The sequence below is a fragment of the Eubalaena glacialis genome, chromosome 19 (assembly GCF_028564815.1).
Source record: "Eubalaena glacialis isolate mEubGla1 chromosome 19, mEubGla1.1.hap2.+ XY, whole genome shotgun sequence".
Lineage (NCBI taxonomy): Eukaryota > Metazoa > Chordata > Mammalia > Artiodactyla > Balaenidae > Eubalaena > Eubalaena glacialis.
In genome coordinates, this window is record NC_083734.1 from 17,383,642 (window position 1) to 17,409,051 (window position 25,410).

The following is a 25,410-nucleotide window of genomic DNA, read 5'->3' on the forward strand; positions in this document are numbered from 1 at the left end:
AAACAGAGGTGTGTTTCAGAAGCCAAAGAAAGACCATTTAAGGAAGGAGGGGTGGAGAGTCACTGCAGGGAAGACTCTCAACGTGTCCATTTACTACCGTGCTGTCTAGACGTTACTAGAACACAGTAGAAAACAGCACCCCCCAAAGCTGTCTTAATTTAAAAATCCATGCAAGTGATGCATTCTCTTCTTTAATGTATTTTAATTTTAATATAAAAGTAATATTTAAAATGACTTAACCATAGAGGAAAAATGAAATAAAAACTCCAAATCTTATAAGCCACCTCAAGAGATTATCTCCATCTTCTGGATTCTTACACTTAAATTGCAAACAAATTGCAGCTGCTTACAGCCCTGACTTACTTGTTCATACTGATTACTGGCTGTAGAAAACTCCACATTTTTGCAATTATCAATAATTTTAAATTAAGAAATAAGGCATAAATCCCCTGGTTAGGTGAGCAGGTTCTAGTGGGAACAGGTCAACAAGTTTTCTCTAATACTTATCTGTGAAGTTTAGTTTCAAAGTGTTATATGTGCAGTTATTTCTTAATGCTCTCGTGATGAAAACTAGTTTTCTTATTTAAGCATTATTGATATTAACAAGGCTTCCTTATAAGTAATTATTGCACTTAGTAGGTTTTCAAAAGTTTGTTGGATAAAATAAACTAATACTTGTATTTGTATTGATTTATATAACAGTCAACTCCTCCCATGTCAGGAAAAAAAAGCATTCATTTTGCTAAATCAGGAAAAGATAGGGAGAAGTACACATACCACCTACAACCCCAAGAGTAATGTTCCTTTATCTAGTCTCAGGGAAAGTATTCTGAAGTTAGGCAGTTTGGTATCAGGTCTTAGTCACACCACCCAGCTGGGGCTTCTTTAGCTGGAGGTACCTCTGGGATGCCAGGGGCAGGCGGCAGAAAAGAAGAGGAGGGAGGGGTCAAGCCCCCTTAGCAGTCTGCTGCATCCAGAGCAGCCCACTTTTAATATAATGGACTCCATTATATTGATTTCACATGAAAATAGGATTCTTTGCTTAAAAAAAAGTTTGAAAACCACTGGCTTAGACTCTAAGGTCTGGAAAGACTTTCGAATTGCATATATCTATTTAAATCACAATATCTTTGACATCAGTTAACTAAGTTTCCAATACGTTTTTGGCAATCTAAAGTCTGAGAAGATTAAAAAAAACCCACAACTAATTTCCTCAAAGATTGAAATGGAAATATAAATAGGTAATGTCTCAAAACTTTGCAAATTCAGGATACAGGCTGTACTGAAGAGAAAATAAAGGAAAGGAATTGAAATAAAACAGATGACACCTCTTTTTCAAATGTCACATTTAATGTTTTCACCACTGTACTTCAAATCTACATTGTACAAAGTGACCAGTAAGTGTGCCACGGTAACTGACCAACCTCTGAGATTGTACCTTTCACACCAGTGTCTTCTTGGGCTCTTTTGATACTAAACACGTTTCTCATTCAAGTGAATTGAAATGCTTCAGTTGGGTTGATTCTCAGGAGCCTCATAAAAAAAAACAAAGATATTGCACCATCTTTGTTTAGTAATTCAATGTTTGTTTCTTTCACAGCAAATAATTACTTCATTGAAGTTAAAACTTCCAAACATAACTTATTAATAGTCTTCAAATTCAGCTCAGATCACTCAAGATGAAAATACTCTGCTAAATACAGATAACTTACAATAACTTTAACAGTTAATTGTCCATAACACACACCAAGGTTTTTCCTAGACCAATTTTAAGACGATCCATTAGTATTCCTTGTACAGGTGAAAAACGATCTTCAATTTTCTTGTCTTTTTATTTTTAATATAAAAGTTGGAAGGGACATTCAAGTTTCAAGTCTCCACATTGAACTTAAAAAAAAAAAAAATAGTCATCATCAGCATGTGGAGGTAAACAAGCCAAGTTGTATAACTCCAGGAGGTAGAGGCCTTCAATTTGTATTCATATATACATATGCACAGAAGAATTCAGTGTTCCAACAGAAAAAAGAATTTGTCAAAAAGTAATAAGTTATTTACTACTGTGACATTTCAAGACTCCCACAGCTTTGCCTAAGGACACAAACACATTTGACATAATTCCCTATGTGCCTTTTTTTTTGTGGCTTAAATTTTTTTTTAAAATTTGTTTTTGTCTTTTATTTATTTTTTTTACTGTCCAGTGCAGGAAAAGTCTCACAAAATTTCACAGACCTAAAATGTGCAAGCTAGTTCTCTCTCTATACAGCAATGTTGGGATTCTTTTGAAATTAGCCCAGAAATGAATTATTTACACACATGAGAGATGCATGCTTGGGGGTTCTTTTATGTAAGAAAGAGCAGAAAAACTTCTAATAAAAATAGATTAAATATATATATATATATTTATACTGGGTAAGGAAAACAAAAGTTTAGTCTCTCCTAGTCACAAACTCATTCTCTCTACCAACAACATTGGATTTTAGACAGCACACATCACCGTCACGGCTCTAATGAGAAGCTAATTATAGGGCTTGATCATTAGGTGGCATGCCCCTCCCCCCTCCCCCCTCCCGAGGTGCAGCCACGATCAGCTCACGTGGCTCCATGATTGGTCGCAGGCAAGGTTTCCAGATTCTTTCGTTTTAGAGAACCCCAAATTTTCAGGAATGGCTCAAATATCAAAATGTATGACTGTCCTTGTGTGTGTGTGTGTGTGTGTGTGTGTGTGTGTGTGTGTGTGTGTGTGTGAACAATCTCACTTCATTTTAAAAAAGAAAAAACAAAACAAAAAACACAAAACCCCAAACTCCCAAATTTGGTTCAATTCTCTTTTGTTCTGAGGTGAGCCATAACAGCTGCACTAAATTCATAAAACATGTGCAACTCTGGGTAAAATATTTTTCTTCTAAAAGCACAACCACTTTACAAGATTAAAAGTCTAGTAACATTTCTAAATATTATTCATATCATACAAGTAGTGGTTGTTAATTTAAAACTTCATTAGTAAAATTACAGTACAAGCATGATTAACCTCCAGAATTGCAAATCCCAGACTCCAGTGGAAAGCTACATTACATCTTCAGTAGTACATTATCTTCCACCGTCACTCCCACACCAGAGGAGATGGGGGCATCTCAGACGGCTGAGCAACAGTGGAACTGGAAGAGAACAGAGACACGGTGAACCGGTTGTAGCACCACAAAAGGCACCAGGGCAATCCACTGCTGCCTGTTTTCCCCCTTCCTTTAAAAAAAAATTGTAAAGTCCATTCCTGGATTTTTATTTGTTTCTTTTCACTTCTTGAAAGGTGCATTTGTTCCAAATTGTTCATGTAAGGATCTGTATCTGTAGTGAGGCGATATGGTACAGTAGCTAATGAGTGGGCTTGAAAGCAACACATCATTTACTAGTTGTATGACAGCGAGCAAATTCCTTCATCTTTCCTCTCCTGGAAAGGGATGCTATCCACCTCATAGGATATTGTGATGAATAAATGAGATAATGTACGTTTTTCACAGTGCCTACTTCATAATATAAATGGTAGCTATTATAAACAATAATGCCTATAAATCAGTCGGGAAAATAACCTTAAAGGATACAGAATTATCCATTTAAAAGTAGCTTCTCAAAATAAGGTGATTTTAAGTGGGGACCTATTTTGAATGAGCCTCATAAGCATTCTTTTATCAAGTTTTAATTGATAATCATTTAGCACTTGTTATCCACAGATCTGTTTTATCAGTTATTTCACATGTCTGTCTAATGTTGCCAAGATTATAGACTTGAGGGGGTTGTGTGTCACTTTGCTTCCTGGGGGCCCAGGATAATGAATGACTTGCACCTGAAAGGTATTAAAACACCTAATTGACTCTTAGGGAAAAATATTAAAACAAAGTAATTTAAATTTTTATTTATTTATTTATTTATTTTTGGCTGTGTTGGGTCTTCGTTTCTGTGCGAGGGCTTTCTCTAGTTGCGGCAAGCGGGGGCCACTCTTCATCGCGATGCGCGGGCCTCTCACTATCGCGGCCTCTCTTGTTGCGGAGCACAGGCTCCAGACGCACAGGCTCAGTAGTTGTGGCTCACGGGCCCAGTTGCTCCGCGGCACGTGGGATCTTCCCAGACCAGGGCTCGAACCCGTCTCCCCTGCATTGGCAGGCAGATTCTCAACCACTGCGCCACCAGGGAAGCCCAACAAAGTAATTTTAAACCACAGGGAAGTAAAAAGGCAACTTAATTCCTTCTTTCTACAGAAAAATACATGGAAGGAATGAAAGTCACCTGATTTTAAAAATTATAAACAAAAATTCTTGACCTTGGTTCAATAAATTCAATCAGCTTCAACACTATATCAAGGCCAATTAAAAGGAAAGTGAAGGGAAGGGAAAGAGAAGCAAGGAGGAGAGGGAAAAAGGAAAGGGAGGAAGGCAGGAAGAGTGTGGCCTCTCAGATCAAAGCCTCCCTTCGTGCTGCTCTGTGATACCTGAGCCAGACCCTGTTCACCTTTTTCCTTCGCCACGGGCCCAATGATAACCTTTGTCAACAGAGGGCGCTGAAAGGGCATTGCAAGGCCACAGCATTAGGAAGCTGCTTCCCTTCCTGGTTCCGGTGTGCGTCTTTTTTTTTTTTTTTTTTTTTTGCCGTGGAAGGCCCAGCTTTGGTCTACCCAAACTTTCTGGCAAGTTTCTCTCCACCTAGCAGGCTCTTTGATGGATCAGCTCTGTTCACCCCTTTTGATGGTAAAGTCTCTTCACCATCATGCTGTGTTCCTGTGGCTCCTCTCCAAAGAGGTCCAAATCTTATTAGCCTTGGGTAGAGGGGCTTCCTCTAAGTTCTCAATTTCTCCCTTGTTCACTCTCCCTCAGTCCAGAGGGAGTACTTGCTTTCTGCATTTGCTACTTCGGACTCTTCAGAATCCTCTTGCATGCCTTTTAGTAGTTAACCATCTTTTCCTAGTTAATGCTTGTTATTAAATTTTCCCTGTTCATATTACCGGGTGTGGTTTCTTTCTCCTGACTGGACGTTGATTGATACAAGGAGTTAGGGAAAAAGAGATGGAGAAGGTAAGGACAAAGAGAGATCAAGAGAATGACGCTTTCTAGGTTCTGAAGGAGGTTTATAGCTCTATAACCAATAAGACTATTGGTTTCTCTTTAAACAGGATACACCAGCAGTCCACCTATAAAATAGAATTTTCTCGCTTGCGGTTATTATTAAGGTGGTGGGGATGGCAGTGGGAACTGAGACGACCATGTGCAACTCCAGGACAGTGGCTGCCGCGCTGCTGGCAGAGGAAGATCCCCATGTACTTGACCAGGCAGCGTAATGGGCATCTGGGGAACTGCCAAGGCAGCCACAGCGAACTGGAGCTAGTGTAAGAACAAATGTTTACATTTTTAACATGCTTTTGACTAAAGCCAGAACTCACAACAGAAACTTTCTGTTGGACCTTTTATCTATGTTATCTAATCTAAATAAAACCAGAAATATGCTGAATAACAAACTCACAATGGCATCCTTTTAATTCTAACAAGTCAGAATTACATCCATATAGTTACCTAATAAAGCTCTTAAAAGCAGCAGACTGAGGGTTGATGCAGAGAGGCACTCTGTTTCCTTTCTGCTGTTCCAAAATGAACTGATGAATAATTTCTGTGGAGAAAACAAATATCATACAACCCACGCCAATTTGCAGGCCTGGGAGCAGTGGATTCTCAGGTTAACTCTAGTTAGCATCTGAATGGCATTTCCTAGTGGTTTAGTTAAACACACACGTCATCTATCAATCAGGCAGAATCCAGTGGAACTTTCCTGAAACCAAAATGACAGGTGCTGCTAAACGTAGGCAAAACCCCCCAAAGTGCCATTACAGGGGTTGGAAACCCCACGAGTGGGAGGTGTAAAATGGTCTATAAATTTGAGAGTGACTCCACTGGGTTGGCATTATAAATGAACTCTTCTAAATTGCTGGTAATTATTGCCTTTTTGAAAATCACTTAAAAAACCTCAGTTGGTATTTAGGTACATGGTTTCAGGCTGGTCATTTTGGGGACTACTCTCTTCTAAAATGTCCTAGAGCAGACACTTAAAACCACTCAGAATTCTGGATGTCTTTACCTGCCCCCCCAGTAGGAGATCGTGTCTGGAAATTTTACGAGCAGACAATCAGAAATCCCCTTCTCGTCATCATCCAAGGAATGATTCCCTCAGTGGATGTTTATCCTTTTAAAAACTTTGCATATTATATAAAAAAGTCCAATATGTATCATTCCATGAAATCACACTGAGTGACTACATATTAAATATACTGAGTCACACTAAGTAAGTCAGCTTTGAAAACAAGAACAAAATGTTCATTCCTCTGCTGGACCCTCCCCTGGATATAAAATCAGTGTTTTTATAACACACACAGCTTTCTTGGCATATGTGCTCCAGACAAACAGCTGTATGCAAGTTTGTAAAACAAACATATAAAGGAGCTTTGATCTCCATCCAGAGCTCAGCTTTCCACAGCCACATAACAGAAAATGTTACCAGTCGTCACCCCACCTGGCGGAGGGCCAAAAAAGCATACTCACCTTTAACCTGTCGGACAGAACTGAGGTTCTTCTCAAAAGTGTCATCAAACTTGGGATTGGTGATGGGCTCAAAGTCACTGGTATAAACTCTTCCAGTAGAGGTGGAAAAGCAACATTTACACATACACGTGTGATATCGTAGTCGCCCTTCATCTAGGTAGGGGTGGGCTAAGGCATCCTTAGCGGATATTCTTTTGGACTGAAATCAAATTTAGAGACCAGCACATCAACACTGCAGATAAACACGACTGTCCACACAGGATCTTTCACGAGCCACAGTGACTGCTTTACACAGCTTATACTTAATTTATGGAACATCCTGTGTAAAGGGATAATTGTGGACAGTGAGGGTAAGAGAGTAATTGAGTTTGGAGGTGGGTAACGTAGCAGTAGAGGGAGTATATGACGTAAGACAACAAACTACTGTGATAAACCACCATACGCCACCAGAAAGCACTTAGAAATGACCCTGCTAAGATCCTGAAAAGTTCCTACCTTGAAATAGATATATGCAGGGTCAAAAATGACAAATAACATGACATTCAAATATGTAATGCTTTGGAAGGGATATATTTACATTTAAAATAACAGTTATATTTTCTAAATATGTCTCAGCATTTAGAAGAGGTGTGATCATGGTGGCAATTTTACAAAGCTCCTTGAAACTTTTATCCTCTTGGATACCAAATCAACTTGGGCAAAAGCTTATCTGAAAGCTGCTGGAGTTAGGCAGCAGCTAATGAATGGCCTGTATGCCATGTTTTGATATCCAGCCCAGTGTGAGTATCAGCAGCCTGGGGTTTTCTGGCTCTTCAGATTAGAACACTTAATATACTAGTTTCAGGTTACATAAACCATAAACTTTTAAACTCATTTCTCCATGAAAAAAAGAAAAAAGCTGTCCCTCCTTTTAGCTCAGTGGGTATGTAAGTACTACTGAGAGAAGGTGGATTTTAAAGGATTTAAGGATGACTCACTAGTAGAGAGTAGAACACAAACTGACACTTTGCCCTGCTTATAATATGATCCAGCACTTCACATAACACAACTAAAAAAAAGAAAACCATCTGCACTCAAACCAAAAATAACTGGATCACCGCAACTGGTTCTGGTCCCCCAAATAATAAAATGTTAAATATTTCCCATAAGCCTGGATTCCCTAAAAACACTTTATCTCTGATTTTTTGCTATGCTAATGTTAAAAGGCATGTCATGACCTTTTGGGATATGATAATAACAAGAGAAAGCTGCTGTTTATCCACCATGAAGAGATGAATGTAAGCTTCACAATCCTGGTTTTGTTCCTTTTGCTACTTGTCATGTTTTGTATTTGGTGATGCAGCCCTTCTGAAGTCTGACTCACTAGCACGCTTAGCAACTAAACTTTTCCTTTTCTTCCTAAATGAGTCCAACTATTCCCAGAGGTTCCACTGGGATCAAGGTCTACTGTCAGAACCAAAAGAAACAGGACAGTACACCTTGCCTGGGTCTGGGCCCCTCTCAGTCCTCAGCATCTCTGGCCAGTCTCACGTGTGGGATTGAGCTCTTTGGCTTTTGCCCACTAAATCTGGTTATTGGCCAAGTCTATTTCTGTTTCTGACTGAGCATGGCTGATCGTGTCCAAACTCGTGGCAGCAGTGATTGAATCTGGGTTTTAATTTTATCATATGACCATTAAGTCACTTCTGTCAGGTGGCAGATGTCAGAAATTGGGTCCCTGTCAGCTGCCACCAGCAGATGGAATCTGGTTTCACTGTTAGTCTTTTTTGTTTGTCTGGGAATTCTGATATTTCCTGAAATTTCAGATGCAGAGCTGAAGAGATTTTGGTGTTTTCCTAACTATGGATGGCACGCTCTGTGTTTGTATGTTCCTTGTGCACCAATATGGGGTCCTCTAAAGTGTCTTACCTAAGAGAAGCCTTTGAACAAAAAGTAAATCAAATCCCTAGCATGCAATGATCAACTTTCATTTCTTTAAACAAATTAAGGTCTCTCTGGGACTTCTGAAACAAGGCTAAAGAAAGGAGACTGTCGTTTTTTAAGGGGTATGAACACTGAAAAGAAAAACTGTCCTGTTAAATTGAGGAAAAAAAGAAAATCACAAAATTTCTCAGATTTAATAGTGATGTTCTTTTGAAGGAATTGATGGTGCATAATTATGTCCTCTATGTCTTAATTACATCTCATTTAAGTAATCAACATTTGTAATAGATACGGACACTTCACTTGTTTATATCCTAGATTTTGTTACTTTATCAAAATTGGCTCTTCTAGTTTTGAATAAGTGAAAAAATTTTCCATTTTACAAATATAAATGGATGTGCTTCGTATACTTCTGAGGGGAGTTAATACATCATATTATGAGATCTCTTAAAATCAAATGGAGCAAACTCCTATTGCAACTGGCTTTTAGAAACAGTATTAACACATTAAAGACATATAAAAAGAAATGGAAAGGTTTAAAAACATTATTCTTCCTTATGAATAAAATATTTCGGCTCTTTAGAAATTTTTGCTTGCTCAAGTTATAACTCAAAAGATTAAAAAAAGCTTTAATTGGGAGTTAAAATAATACTATTACTTGATTACTAGATTACAAAGTAGGCAAAATATTTCTCTTAAACAACTTAGAAGTTTTAATATCCGGTATATAATTGTATAAGATAATTGTATACAAGATGACTCTTTGGGCAAATCAGTCTGAGTTAATAGTTATAAAAATTAAAAAACACCTGTACAAATAATGCTAATACAATATTCTCATTTATATAAGTTTTAGGTTTGTTTTCTCAAAGAAAGCCTAATCATTTTGAATTTGATTTTTTTTCCTACTGGTTTTGCTGGTCAGATAAACTAATATTACTTTCTCTAAGATTATGGAATTGCAAATTATGTGTTAAACTAAATGAGATGAATCATAATAGGTAATGTGTTTCTAAAAAGAAATTAGTTTTTTGTATGCTACGAATCATAAAGACTTAATGAGTCAACTAAAATTTCAATCTCCTAATTCTTAGTTAACATTAAGACCTTACTAACATTAATTTGAGTTAATAAATGGTCTTTCGATATATGGACAACATAATTTTAATATACCTAGGCTCTTCATTAATACTGTATTGAGTAGCCATCAATAAACAGTTAAAAAAGATGTGCAAATACCTTTGGGTTAAAGTACATATGTATTGTTTTGAAGAACGTAAAAGAATGGGTGATGATAGGAAGATGTGTATGTAAGATAACAGTGTTTTTTTGTTTGTCAAGAGAAAAAAGTAAATAATTGTCTAAATTCCTAATAATTATTGTTGTGCTTTAAAAATATTGCTTGTAACTGTTTACTGCCTTTAGATAAATTAAGGTCTCTGGAGATTTGTTTAATGTCATCACTATTTTGAGGTAATAAAACCCTCATTTCTTTCTTCTTAATGTATCACTAACCCTCAAATTTAACAGGTTAAAACCAGAATGAAACATTCTTTAAAAATGGTATCTAGAGGGACGGGCAAGATGGCGGAAGAGTAAGACGCGGAGATCACCTTCCTTCCCACAGATACAGTAGAAATACATCTACACGTGGAACTGCTCCTACAGAACACCCACTGAACGCTGGCAGAAGACGTCAGACCTCCCAAAAGCCGTGTGGATGAAAGGCTCTTGGTGCTCCAGCCAGGCGTCAGGGCTGTGCCTCTGAGGTGGGAGAGCCAACTTCAGGACACTGGTCCACAAGAGACCTCCCAACTCCACGTAATACCAAACGGCAGAAATCTCTCAGAGATCTCCATCTCAACATCAAGACCCAGCTTCACTCAACGACCAGCAAGCTACATTGCTGGACACCCTATGCCAAACAACTAGCAAGACAGGAACACAGCCCCATCCATTAACAGAGAGGCTGCCTAAAATCATAATAAGGCCACAGACACCCCAAAACACACCACCAGATGTGGACATGCCCACCAGAAAGACAAGATCCAGCCTCATCCACCAGAACACAGGCACTAGTTCCCTCCACCAGGAAACCTACACAACCCACTGAACCAACCTTAGCCACTGGGGACAGATACCAAAAACAACAACAGGAACTACGAACCTGCAGCCTGTGAAAAGGAGACCCCAAACACAGTAAGATAAGCAAAATGAGAAGACAGAAAAACACACAGCAGATGAAGGAGCAGGGTCAAAACACACCAGACCTAACAAATGAAGAGGAAATAGGTAGTCTACCTGAAAAAGAATTCAGAATAATGATAGTAAGGATGATCCAAAATCTTGGAAATAGAATAGACAAAATGCAAGAAACATTTAACAAGGACGTAGAAGAACTAAAGAGGAACCAAGCAACGATGAAAAGCACAATAAATGAAATTAAAAATACTCTAGATGGGATCAATAGCAGAATAACTGAGGCAGAAGAACGGATAAGTGACCTGGAAGATAAAATGGTGGAAATAACTACTGCAGAGCAGAATAAAGAAAAAAGAATGAAAAGAACTGAGGACAGTCTCAGAGACCTCTGGGACAACATTAAACGCACCAACATTCGAATTATAGGGGTCCCAGAAGAAGAAGAGAAAAAGAAAGGGACTGAGAAAATATTTGAAGAGATTATAGTTGAAAACTTCCCTAATATGGGAAAGGAAATAGTTAATCAAGTCCTGGAAGCACAGAGAGTCCCATACAGGATAAATCCAAGGAGAAACACACCAAGACACATATTAATCAAACTATCAAAAATTAAATATAAAGAAAACATATTAAAAGCAGCAAGGGAAAAACAACAAATAACACACAAGGGCATCCCCATAAGGTTAACAGCTGACCTTTCAGCAGAAACTCTGCAAGCCAGAAGGGAGTGGCAGGATATACTTAAAGTGATGAAGGAGAAAAACCTACAACCAAGATTACTCTACCCAGCAAGGATCTCATTCAGATTTGATGGAGAAATTAAAACCTTTACAGACAAGCAAAAGCTGAGAGAGTTCAGCACCACCAAACCAGCTTTACAACAAATGCTAAAGGAACTGCTCTAGGCAAGAAACACAAGAGAAGGAAAACACCTAATAACAAACCCAAAACATTTAAGAAAATGGGAATAGGAACATACATATCGATAATTACCTTAAATGTAAATGGATTAAATGCTCCCACCAAAAGACACAGACTGGCTGAATGGATACAAAAACAAGACCCATATATATGCTGTCTACAAGAGACCCACTTCAGACCTAGAGACACATACAGACTGAAAGTGAGGGGATGGAAAAAGATATTCCATGCAAATGGAAATCAAAAGAAAGCTGGAGTAGCAATTCTCATATCAGAAAAAATAAACTTTAAAATAAAGACTATTACAAGAGACAAAGAAGGACACTATATAATGATCAAGGGATCGATCCAAGAGGAAGGTATAAGAATTGTAAATATTTATGTACCCAACATAGGAGCACCTCAATACATAAGGCAAATACTAACAGCCATAAAAGGGGAAATCGACAGTAACACAATCATAGTAGGGGACTTTAACACCCCACTTTCACCAATGGACAGATCATCCAAAATGAAAATAAATAAGGAAACACAAGCTTTAAATGATACATTAAACAAGATGGACTTAATTGATATTTATAGGACATTCCACCCAAAAACAACAGAATACACATTTTTCTCAAGTGCTCATGGAACATTCTCCAGGATAGATCATATCTTGGGTCACAAATCAAGCCTTGGTAAATTTTAAAAAAATTGAAATCGTATCAAGTATCTTTTCCGACCACAATGCTATGAGACTAGATATCAATTACAGGAAAAGATCTGTAAAAATTACAAACACATGGAGGCTACACAATACACTACTTAATAACGAAGTGATCACTGAAGAAATCAAAGGGGAAATCAAAAAATACCTAGAAACAAATGACAATGGAGACATGACGACCCAAAACCTATGGGATGCAGCAAAAGCAGTTCTAAGAGGGAAGTTTATAGCAATACAAGCCTACATCAAGAAACAGGAAACATCTCGAATAAACAACCTAACCTTGCACCTAAAGCAATTAGAGAAAGAAGAGCAAAAAAACCCCAAAGCTAGCAGAAGGAAAGAAATCATAAAGATCAGATCAGAAATAAATGAAAAAGAAATGAAGGAAACAGTAGCAAAAATCAATGAAACTAAAAGCTGGTTCTTTGAGAAGATAAACAAAATTGATAAACCATTAGCCAGACTCATCAAGAGAAAAAGGGAGAAGACTCAAATCAATAGAATTAGAAATGAAAAAGGAGAAGTAACCACTGACACTGCAGAAATACAAACGATCATGAGAGATTACTACAAGCAACTCTATGCCAATAAAATGGACAACCTGGAAGAAATGGACAGATTCTTAGAAATGCACAACCTGCCGAGACTGAACCAGGAAGAAGTAGAAAATATGAACAGACCAATCACAAGCACTGAAATTGAAACTGTGATTAAAAATCTGCCAACACACAAAAGCCCAGGACCAGATGGCTTCACAGGCGAATTCTATCAAACATTTAGAGAAGAGCTAACACCTATCCTTCTCAAACTCTTCCAAAATATTGCAGAGGGAGGAACACTCCCCAACTCATTCTATGAGGCCACCATCACCCTGACACCAAAACCAGACAAAGATGTCACAAAGAAAGAAAACTACAGGCCAATATCACTGATGAACATAGATGCAAAAATCCTCAACAAAATACTAGCAAACAGAATCCAACAGCACATTAAAAAGATTATACACCATGATCAAGTGGGGTTTATTCCAGGAATGCAAGGATTCTTCAATATACGCAACTCAATCAACGTGATACACCATATTAACAAATTGAAGGAGAAAAACCATATGATCATCTCAATAGATGCAGAGAAAGCTTTCGACAAAATTCAACACCCATTTATGATAAAAGCCCTGCAGAAAGTAGGCATAGAGGGAACTTTCCTCAACATAATAAAGGCCATATATGACAAACCCACAGCCAACATTGTCCTCAATGGTGAAAAACTGAAACCATTTCCACTAAGATCAGGAACAAGACAAGGTTGCCCACTCTCACCACTATTATTCAACATAGTTTTGGAAGTGTTAGCCACAGCAATCAGAGAAGAAAAAGAAATAAAAGGAATCCAAATTGGAAAAGAAGAAGTAAAGCTGTCACTATTTGCAGATGACATGATACTATACATAGAGAATCCAAAAGATGCTACTAGAAAACTACTAGGGCTAATCAATGAATTTGGTAAAGTAGCAGGATACAAAATTCATGCACAGAAATCTCTTGCATTCCTATATACTAATGATGAAAAATCTGAAAGTGAAATTAAGAAAACACTCCCGTTTACCATTGCAACAAAAAGAATAAAATATCTAGGAATAAACCTACCTAAGGAGACAAAAGACCTGTATGCAGAAAATTATAGGACACTGATGAAAGAAATTAAAGATGATACAAATAGATGGAGAGATATACCATGTTCTTGGATTGGAAGAATCAACATTGTGAAAATGACTCTGCTACCCAAAGCAATCTACAGATTCAATGCAATCCCTATCAAACTACCACTGGCATTTTTCACAGAACTAGAACAAAAAATTTCACAATTTGTATGGAAACACAAAAGACCCCGAATAGCCAAAGCAATCTTGAGAACGAAAAATGGAGCTGGAGGAATCAGGCTCCCTGACTTCAGACTATACTACAAAGCTACAGTAATCAAGACAGTTTGGTACTGGCACCAAAACAGAAATATAGATCAATGGAACAGGATAGAAAGCCCAGAGATAAGCCCACGCACATATGGTCACCTTATCTTTGATAAAGGAGGCAAGCATATACAGTGGAGAAAAGACAGCCTCTTCAATAAGTGGTGCTGGGAAAATTGGACAGGTACATGTAAAAGTATGAAATTAGAACACTCCCTGACACCATACACAAAAATAAACTCAAAATGGATTAAAGACCTAAGTGTAAGGCCAGACACTATCAAACTCTTAGAGGAAAACATAGGCAGAACACTCTATGACATAAATCACAGCAAGATCCTTTTTGACCCAGCTCCTAGAGAAATGGAAATAAACACACAAATAAACAAATGGGACCTAATGAAACTTAAAAGCTTTTGCACAGCAAAGGAAACCATAAACAAGATGAAAAGACAACCCTCAGAATGGGAGAAAATATTTGCAAATGAAGCAACTGACAAAGGATTAATCTCCAAGATTTACAAGCAGCTCATGCAGCTCAATAACAAAAAAACAAACAACCCAATCCAAAAATGGGCAGAAGACCTAAATAGACATTTCTCCAAAGAACATATACAGATTGCCAACAGACACATGAAAGAATGCTCAACATCATTAATCATTAGAGAAATGCAAATCAAAACTACAATGAGGTATCATCTCACACCGGTCAGAATGGCCATCATCAAAAAATCTAGAAACAATAAATGCTGGAGAGGGTGTGGAGAAAAGGGAACACTCTTGCACTGTTGGTGGGAATGTAAATTGATACAGCCACTATGGAGAACAGTATGGAGGTTCCTTAAAAAACTAAAAATAGAACTACCATATGACCCAGCAATCCCACTACTGGGCATATACCCTGAGAAAACCATAATTCAGAAAGAGTCATGTACCAAAATATTCATTGCAGCTCTGTTTACAATAGCCAGGACATGGAAGCAACCTAGGTGTCCATCATCGGATGAATGGATAAAGAAGATGTGGCACATATATACAATGGAATATTACTCAGCCATAAAAAGAAATGAAATGGAGGTATTTGTAATGAGGTGGATGGAGTTAGAGTCTGTCATACAGAGTGAAGTAAGTCAGAAAGAGAAAAAGAAATATAGTATGCTAACACATATATATGGAATCTAAGGAAAAAAAAAAAAAAGGTCATGAAGAACCTAGTGGCAAGACGGGAATAAAGACACAGACCTACTAGAGAATGGACTTGAGGATATGGGGAGGGGGAAGGGTGAGATGTGACAGGGTGAGAGAGTGTCATGGACATATATACACTACCAAATGTAAAATAGATAGCTAGTGGGAAGCAGCCGCATAGCACAGGGAGATCAGCTCGGTGCTTTGTGACCATCTAGAGGGGTGGGATAGGGAGGGTGGGAGGGAGGGAGATGCAAGAGGGAAGAGATATGGGGATATATGTATATGTATAACTGATTCACTTTGTTATAAAGCAGAAAGTAGCACACCATTGTAAAGCAATTATACTTCAATAAAGATGTTTAAAAAAAAAATGGTATCTATTTCTAACTGAACCCTCAGAACTAGAAAAAGAATCCTTAATATCAATCATAAACTAAATTCAGTAAGCATGTCAGATAAAAATTCCAGATAAATCATATCTCCTTCTTATAGATAAATCATATCTCCTTCTTATAGACAAATCTAATTTGTAACTATGACCACACCAAAGGTTTCATTTAATTAGGTGTGACAATCCCACTGTTAAGGAATAAGGACTACATTTCACATGTAGAACTGATGTCTAAAAGGCCTCCCAGGAAATATGCGTGGTATCCGCTGTACAGTTCAGGAAATTCCAGCCTTAGAGTTCCAGCCATGAGCTCCTGGCAGGTCAGGATCATAAATAAACATGGGATCTCAGAGAAAGAGGATACCCAACAGCTGTAAGTACTGCGGGTAAAACCTGGTACAGGTGAATTACACAGTTCCTCGTTCTTAATCTAAGTAGAACTAATAAAGAAAATAACATATTTCTGACACAGAAAAGTAAATTTAACCTCAGGGCCTTTAGAAAATCCTCAATGGGCAGACAGAAATTACCTCTGAAACCTGAAGTTCATGTGCCTCTAGTTTTGTTAACCATACAAAAGGTCTTTATGTATTAATCAACATCTCCTGTTAGCTACGCAGATAAACTTGCGAAATAAAATATCAAACTAATGACACTAAACCACTAGCTCATTCAGCAAATTATGTGGCTGAAACTGTCCTTAATGGCAGGAACTTCACCACAAGGAGGGACTGTGGGAACAAGAACTGCCACTTTGTCTTGCTTCCCGTATCACTACGTACCTCACATGCCAAAGTAAACAAACAAAAGGAAAACAAAAACACCAACCAAACAAAAAATCCACTTTGCACCCTGAGATGTAATAAAAATAACTTGATCACTCTGATTGGTTCTGGTCCCCCAAATAATAGAACCCTGACTGTTTCCCACAAACCTGGACTTCCTAACAAAACATTTTTATCCCTAATCTTTGTTATGCTGACATCTGAAGATAGTTCTCACCTCTGTGGATTTAATAATCATGTGAGAAAGTTGCTGTTTTCTCATCATGAACAAACCAATGTAAACTTAATAACTCGTAATTTTCTGGGTATTTTTCCCCTTTAAATACCTGTTGTATTTTGTATTTGGTGACTTCCATGTACTCTCGGCAAGTAAAATTTTCTTTTCTAAATGCTTCCGTTTTTTAGTCTTCTTTGACAACAGTTATTGGCACGGATGTGAATAATGAATATTCTTTGGACAAATGAATAAATGAAGAGCTGAACTTTGCCCCAGAAGAGTCAAGTCTAGAAATGGCATTTGGAAAAGCCACCATTTCAACAACCCAGAGTAAATATTTCCTTACGCAATACAATGGGCAGATTTTTTTCAAATAATGTTAAAAAAATTTTTTTTTCCTAATTCAAATTGGTGTCAAACTCCTTTTGCAAATATTGAGATAAATAAGGATGGTACCGTTCCTTATCTCTCTTCACCTAGCCTCTTATGTGGTAATACTCAAACTTCTGTGTGATGGGTGAGCATGATACACATGGAACTGGGGGCTGAAGTTTATCTTTTAAAAAGTCATTATTCATTAAAAAAAAAAAAAGTCATTATTTACGTTGCCCATCTATTCAAAGCCAGGATGTTTTTCTCAGAACACATATTTTTAATTCATTAAAAAAAAATAAAAACAAACACTACTTACTGGATCAAAGACCAACATCCTGCAAAGGAGATGAACAGCTTCATGTGTAGCCTGGCTAGACAGGGTATAAAGTACAGGAAGAGATGGCTGTGAAAAAATAAAGAATTCAAATATGCAAGTGAGTCTTTGTGCAAGTAGATATGGAATACAGCCAATTTATGACAAGGTAAGTATCCAGCTCAAAAGGTGTATGCACATAAGTTTCAACTCAAAGGAAATGAGTATTCCCCTCATTAACCAGTCTTCAAAAGCAACAACAGTCACTGACTTTCAGTGGCATATTTTATATTGCATGATTACCCATTGTAGGTCAGAGCACAAAAGAGCCTATGAAAAATGAAAGCTAATCCTGAAAATATGGAGCTCCTGTTAGCCTTATATCATACACGCTTTGGCAAGAAGGGAAGACCAAACACGCCCAAGGATGGGAGAAAAGAAGATTTAAAACCTTGGCTACATGCAAGTAAACTGCGCAAAGTAGGCATGTGAACTATGTCTTACAGCAACATTACCTTGCTAAAACACTAAAGGAGCTTTAGGACACTCGGGAATTTACAGAATCTTCTAAGAAAGGATGACACCACTTTAGCACCGATTACTCACTCAATAACTGTCTTTTGTAAGTGGCAGGCATATCCACACACCTATATCTAACCCTCTTGCACTGAGGCAGGGAGCTGACTCTAATGACCTGAGAAGCCACAGAGCTTATAAAGCTTTTATTTCGCTGCTTGGAGAGTCGGGATGGAGCAGGTGAATGGCATCACTGCTCTGTCTCTCACGCAAGTAACACTAAAAGGTCTCCTTGTATCTCAATCACGGGCCTAGAATCCTACTATGATAACCACTAACATCAAGTACTTTACATATCTGCCTCCTTCCCTCAGTTAAGCCGTAGAGGAAAATTCTACAAGAACAACAAGACACCTCATAATCATCAGGAGGTAATTATTCACTGTACAGATGTTTTCTTCAGGATCAAGAGTAACAGGAGATGAGATGGGGGTTCTAGTTTACTAACTAATTAGATAAATCAACATCCTGAATCCCAGTATCCTTAAGTATAAAATGAGGAGGTTGGACTAAATGATCACTGAAGTTTACTTTAGTTCTAAAATTGTATGACACTTGATAGGATTACTATAGGTAAAAAGCATTATGTGCACAGAACCCATATATAGTTGGCACTTAAATATTTGTAGAGGGGAATTCCCTGGCAGTCCAGTGGTTAGGGTTCTGCACTTCCACTGCAGGGGGCACAGGTTCGATCCCTGGTTGGGGAATTAAGATCCCCCATGCTGTGGGGTGCGACCAAAAAAAAAAAAACCCCCAAAACCCATATATATATATACATATATATATATATACATATATATATATATATACATATATATATATATATATATACATATATATATGTATATATATATGTATATATATATATTTGTAGACCAATTTACTACTCCTTGATGCATTTACATGTTTTCCTGCTAAAAATATGTAAATCTATGGCAGCTCTGAAATTATTTGTATTAGTCAAGATAAAGGAGGGGGGATTGTGGAGAGCGTGGGGAGAGGTTTTAACTTACAATTTACATATATTTTCCATAAGAACTTTTTTATTGTGTAAAATGAAGTAATTTGATATTCTTAAAAGATTCCGATTCTTGGTTTGACGGTGAATAACTGTGCTTTTTTTCACTGGCTTGTGCAGGATGGCAGCCAAATTCCAGTCAGTTTTTACTGACCAAAATGTCTCTCCATAAGCAATTCTTTTCTTTCCACTCTCAAAGTGGATCTACCCCTCATCCCATTTTTGTGGTGCAGGCAGGTTATAGGGAAGGGAACACTGGAATGAGTACTAGAAGACGCGGCTTCAAATTCTAACTCTGCCATCACTAGACTCAGATAAGTCACTTGAACCTTGGCTTTCTCATCCATTAGACTGCGCAAGTACAGACCTGCTGACCTACCACCATCACTGCTGATCATCTAACATCCACCAAATGCCAGGCCCTGAGCTAGGTGCTGGGACAACAAAGATGAATAACACCTCTCTGTGGGCAAGGAAAACATAAACAAACAGTTCCAGAGGCCACTGAATAGAGGATATAAGACAAATTAGAAGGCAAAATTTACGACTCAAGGACAACTGGGTATGGGATGGGGAGCTTGTGAAAATCAAGAGTGGATGTTTAAGGCTACCTGAAATTTTTAAAATCCACCCCCCCCAATATTATCTTTCTTTACAGAAGTATACCCCAACAAATACACTAAAAATAAGCCTAAGTTTCATTTCAGCCTAAACAGTCATTTGATATGCTTTCTCCTTTCCTGTGTTTATATTATATATGCAAGTTAAAAAGAGGGACAGAGAAAAAGAGTCAGTTCACTCATGCCAGTACCTCTCTAGAATGACACCCATTAATAATTTAGCATTGGCTCCACAGGAAAGATGCAATACTAGAAATGCTGCATTTCTAATTCCATTTTCTTCCCCTCTAATTTACCAGCCATTATGCCCGGGCAAGAGGCCCTAGATGGTATATGCCACAGTCATCATGAGCCAACTGCAGAGTGTGGTCACCCCGGCAGCATCGGCCAGGCTGCACAAGGCCTGTTAGATGTTCCTGATAGTCTTCACCCGGCAGCAGAGAAGCTGAGCTCCTCAGTCAGCAGCGTTAATTGAGTTGCACCATGCGCGGTGCGCTCTAGTAAGCATTCTTGGGGTTATACAAAAGAAACCCCCGACTGAAACATAAGAAGTTTGAATTGAATGAACTCTCTACCATACTCTGAGTCTCTTAACTGTGAGATAAGGTCCCTGTCAGGGGACAGGACCATTTTCACCTCAGTGAAAATATTTTACCTATTTCTGACACAATTAACTGAGAACAATCTGAGGAATGATGAAGATCTAAACCTTATAAGAGATGAACAAAGGGACTAAGGGCTGATAAGAGACTTTTCAATCCTATCAAAACGGCGGTGCCTCAACAAGTATCTGCCTTAATAGATCCCTGGGCCATGGCAGCTAAGATTTTGAGTTGTGGAAAACAGACAATAAATTAAAAATGCCATATAGTGTTCTTGTCTGCCCCCCGTTTCCTGACTTTAAGGGAACCACTCCCTTTCTCACTCTCAAATCAAGTGGTTTGGCTGGGCTTGATTTCAATCTCTGAACTCCAAGGATGGGCACCTGACCCACGCCTGGCCAATCATATGGTATATTCCCCTGAGTACCACGACTGGTTCCAGGATGGGCACACAGTTAATACAGGTCAGGAACATACAATGGAATGGATAAACTAACACACACCTCCAATCTGTTTATCCCTATCTACCTTTATTAACTGGGATAGAAAAGACCCATTTTTTTTTTAGCTTCTCTTGCCATCTCGGAGGCCATCTATCGCATAGTTCTGGACAACGACATATAAGCAAAGGTTTGCTAGGCAGGCTTCTGGGAAAACTTCTGCTTTCCCGATAAAAGGAACAGATAGTGCTAGTTCTCCCTCTTTCCTCCATTTTTTTCCTTTGAATATGGATATGATTTCTGGACAAGCTACAGTCATTTTGTGACCATGAGGCAATAGGCAAGAGACTATGAAGTCAATATTCTAAAGATGGCAGAGCAGAGAGAAAGGAAAAAACTAAATCCTCTATGACATAATTGAGCTGCTATGCCATCACCAGACTGCCTACCTCTGGGACTTCATGATATGAGGAAAAAAATAAACTTCTATTTCTTTAAACCATTGTAAGCAAGGTTTTCTATTACTCATAACCAAATACATTCTTAATGGAATCAGAGACCTTCCAAATATTTTTATGGCTATTTGGGAAAGCTCTTTCCTGAGGATTGATATGCTAATAGAACGCAGGGCTGGACTACTGGTTCCATTTTTGCAAACACACGGGGGAAAGCCTGTCTGAAAATGAAGCCACCACATAGGAAAACAGAACAGAAGAGAGTCAGATTCCTGGCATGAAACATCACTTGACTACCTGAATCCAGCAGAGCCTGAAGTCAGTGGAAGCTCAAGACTTTTCAGTTGTATGAGCCAGTAAGTTCCCTTTTTTGCTTAAGTCAGTTTTAACTGTCTCAGTGGAAAGAGTCCTGACTGATGCCACATGCAAGTATGTATATTAATCAACCAACACAAGTATATTAATTTGAGGCAGTAATCTGTGACTTTAAGAAGACAGCCAATAAGGTTCTCCTTCTGTATATGTATATTTTTTATAAAGTCCCAACAAATAATAGTACATATTTCTGTTTGTACAAATTATGTAAATAAATGCATAGAAAAATATGTCTGGAAAGATACTCTAAAATTAATCCAGAGGAGACTAGGATGGCGTGGGGGTAGCTATGGATGACTAACTCTGTAAAATTTTTATTTTACATATACTCACATATTACTTGCATATATACAAACAAAATTTAAAAAAACTGCTTTGAAGGTATATGTGCCAGGTATTGATAAATTAGTTTAATATTCCCGATACTGGCCAGTAAACTGAACATAACAGATCTTGTTAGTTCTTTCTATTTATATAGAACCTTCCTCTAGGTTAAGACTTACTGTGCTCTTCTAAGGGAGTTAGGGCCCAAATGATTCTATACTTCTAAACTAAATGCAACAGAAGGACGTAACCAGCAGGGGGCTATTTAAAATACCAGCACCTACATCTCTAGTAGTAAATCTACATTTACTAGTTCGGGCTGGTTTTAGAAGATAACACACTTTACCCATTGCCCTTTTTGCCTGTGAAAATGGAAGCTCTGGAGTCACTAGAATCACAGAGAGGGAACCAAAAGGGAAAGGTAAGGCCTTGACCAAATGTCTGGCAGGTAATTTGAGAGGACTGTCAAACTCAGTCTGTCATTTGGTCTATCAATTAGATCAACCAGATCTTCTAATGATCAATCAGATCATCTAAATGCCCAGTTTAAAAGAAAGCAAGGCAAAGCCCAGGAAAATTAGTTGCTGAGTCTTCCTGTTCAAGCCTTCTCTCTTCTGTTTCGGTTTGTTGTTCCTAGGAAAGGTATTCCCCTTACTCACTCTTCACATCATTAAGCTGTTTTGTCCAAAGGAGATTAGGAAAGTGCTTCTAAAAAATGCTGCTAAATCGACAGGGTGGAGATAATAACCATCTTGTCTTTCTCAGCAGTGACTCGGCTGGTTGCAAGTAATATTGATCAGTGCAAATCTGGCAATCTCTCTTCATACTTCTTTTCTAACAACATTCACATCTGATTCTGTGTTAGTGGCAAGAGTGCAATAGAAACAGCTTCACATTCCTGGCTGGAATAAGAGATACCAGGTATTTCGGCTCAGTATGTGGAAAGGATATCTTGAGTATACATGCACTAGGTTATGGTACTGAGGTCAAAGCTCCACCCCCAGTAACTTTTCCCGGACACATCAAAAACCAGGAGACAAAAGCCAGGGGTCATTTATTAGCAAAGGTGCTACAAAAATATTTACTATTTCCTATAGCATTGGGAATTACTATATTCTATTGGGTTTGACAAATATTTTAACATTTTCTTACTTATGGCCATGACATAAAAAAATTAATAAAACCTACAAGTAATGCTTTTGTTTAAAAATTCTCATTTCATTATTCTGTTGGAAGAAAACTGCCCAAACAGATGGTTACCAGATACAGAGCCCTTCTCCTCCTCTTACCTGTTTATGAGGACCCCTGAGTATGTGTGCCTTAGCACCTTCACAAGCTGTCCTCATTGCTTCCAGTGATGGTGTGCCCAAGAGATCTGTGATCAAATCCAACTATGAGGAAACACGAAGTACAGATGGATAGTAAGCTCATGGAAACAACATTTCATTACTCTTAAATCACAGCGTTAGAGATGAGGACCAAATTCGGGGGAAAAGAACATTAAGGCAAGTTCCAGATTAACTGGTAGGAGCCTCTACTTTCACTTTCTGGCCTTTTTTTAAAAAAAAAACAACAAACAGATAAATGTTTATTAGCAATCCGTAAGATACAAATAGAGAAAATAATTTTGGCAAGCATAGCATTCTAAGGCTATAGTAATTTAGGGTCTGCATCTGCCTGCCCCGTGTCTTGATACCGCAGCCTCTATGATCCTTGTAGAAACGAACTGCTCTCTCAGTGATGGCTAATGACTATTCTGTTCAAACAGAAAATCAATGGATTCTGATGCTTCAAACGGATTCAGGTTCATCAAGGAGCTAATCCAAACCAGGCAGCTGTGATTTAGTAAATACTCAGAACATTCACACCTGAAATAAAAGCTAAGTTTGGGCCAGTGCAGACCCTTTACATTCTAGTTATGCTAGAAATCTCTTATACTGGCGAAAAACCGTGTGATTTAGAAAACTATGACACCGCATAAGGCCACACCTAATTAGCTGTGCACAATAAAGGAGACCAATAAAAATGGTCTTCTCACAAACAAGTCTTTGGAGGTAGCAAACTACCTTAACAATTTTCTTTAGTGCTATGATTGTTCTAATTTCATAACCCAATTAGCAATAACATTTCATTCTAATTCCTCCAGGATGGAAAATTCTTATCCAGAGAATACTTATTTTCCTGGTTCTGGGGTTGCCAAATACAAAGCACTATTTTCTGCACTTAACTAAGCTATGGGGTAGCCATCAGTATCACTGCCCTCCAGGATAATGGAGATTCTCAAGTAGCTTGTTTTGCACAGAATAAAAGATCTCTATATAAAAGCTCTTTGGGAAAAGTGTATTGGCGATACTTTTGGACCTCTAACAACTACACTAAAGGCCGAAGGAAATGACTGGCTCATGAAAACAAATGGAAATATTGAGAAAGTTGTCTAAAATGGGTCAGACCTATGGATGAGAAACATTTTTATGAAGTCTGCTGGTACTACAGTACATAGGGTATTTATTTCTCGAAGAGAAAATGCTACAGAAAATATCTACTTCCATTTAGAAGTTAGACTCTTTTTTCATTTTAGATCTTGATTTCTCACTCCAAAATACACTGATGACTGATAGATGTGAAGGAGACTTCAGCGGCTACATCAGACTGGCAAACTCAAGACCTATGTTATTTCTCTAGAAAATGAGATATTTGAATCCCGTTCCAGTTGCTTCACACTTTCTTTTGTACATTCTTTTCAGCAGCAACCCAAGATCCTTGTTCAATATATAGTATTTGAACAACATCTTAATTTTTACTTAAGCTTATCTGTATGGCAGCTTATGTCCAGATATGACATATCATCTTACAGGTAAGTCTGTTAAACTCTACCTTCCAAAGAAATTGAATAGTAAAGTGAATATTATCAATAGTATCCAACATTAGATTATATATGATAATTTTTTATCACCAGGATCAATTTTAAAAGATGTAAACTTAAACAAAAAGACTGAATGTATAGCACAGAAATAAATTTAAATGTTGATCAGAGCATATATAGTTTCTAATGTATCAGTTAACAATTCTTGGTAGATAGAGCATAAAGGAAATGATTTCATTTTTGGTCAAGTGCATGAATTATTTACAAAGATACACAATAGTTAGGGTGATCTTTTAAAACGTGATCAATCAAATCTTAACACTCCCTTGCTCAAAACCCTTGCTCAAAAACAGAGAGCTTTCCATCACACTTTGGATCGAATAAAATCCAAAGTCCTTATCAGGTCTCCATGGTCAGGATCTTTCTCTCTGACCTCATCTCTTACATACACTTCCTTAATCAAGCCATCCCTCCAACACGCCACACTTGTTCCTGCCTCAAAGGGCTTTGTTATGCTGGTTGTCCCTTTTGTCCCAGGTATGCTCCTGGCCTCACCTCCGTCC

General features: G+C 38.0%; 1 protein-coding gene across 4 annotated transcripts in view; it reads right to left on the bottom strand.

Moving 5' to 3' along the window:
• Positions 1 to 1,331: 1,331 nt before the first annotated feature.
• NLK (nemo like kinase) overlaps positions 1,332 to 25,410 on the bottom strand; it is a 151,988-nt gene continuing 127,909 nt past the window's right edge. Inside the window, exons 7-12 of one of the 4 annotated variants that reach the window (XR_009698410.1) lie at positions 23,274 to 23,375; positions 17,575 to 17,661; positions 6,576 to 6,774; positions 5,556 to 5,649; positions 3,029 to 3,155; positions 1,332 to 1,887 (exon numbers count right to left, since the gene is read on the bottom strand). Coding sequence is in view for 3 of the 4 variants with exons in the window: in XM_061176007.1 (XP_061031990.1) it covers positions 4,080 to 4,143; positions 5,556 to 5,649; positions 6,576 to 6,774; positions 17,575 to 17,661; positions 23,274 to 23,375 (546 nt within the window). In the remaining variant the exon portion in view is untranslated. Of the gene's footprint in view, positions 3,156 to 3,909; positions 4,171 to 5,555; positions 5,650 to 6,575; positions 6,775 to 17,574; positions 17,662 to 23,273; positions 23,376 to 25,410 lie in introns of those variants that run through there. The other 3 variants (XM_061176008.1, XM_061176007.1, XM_061176009.1) reach the window with 3 other exon arrangements.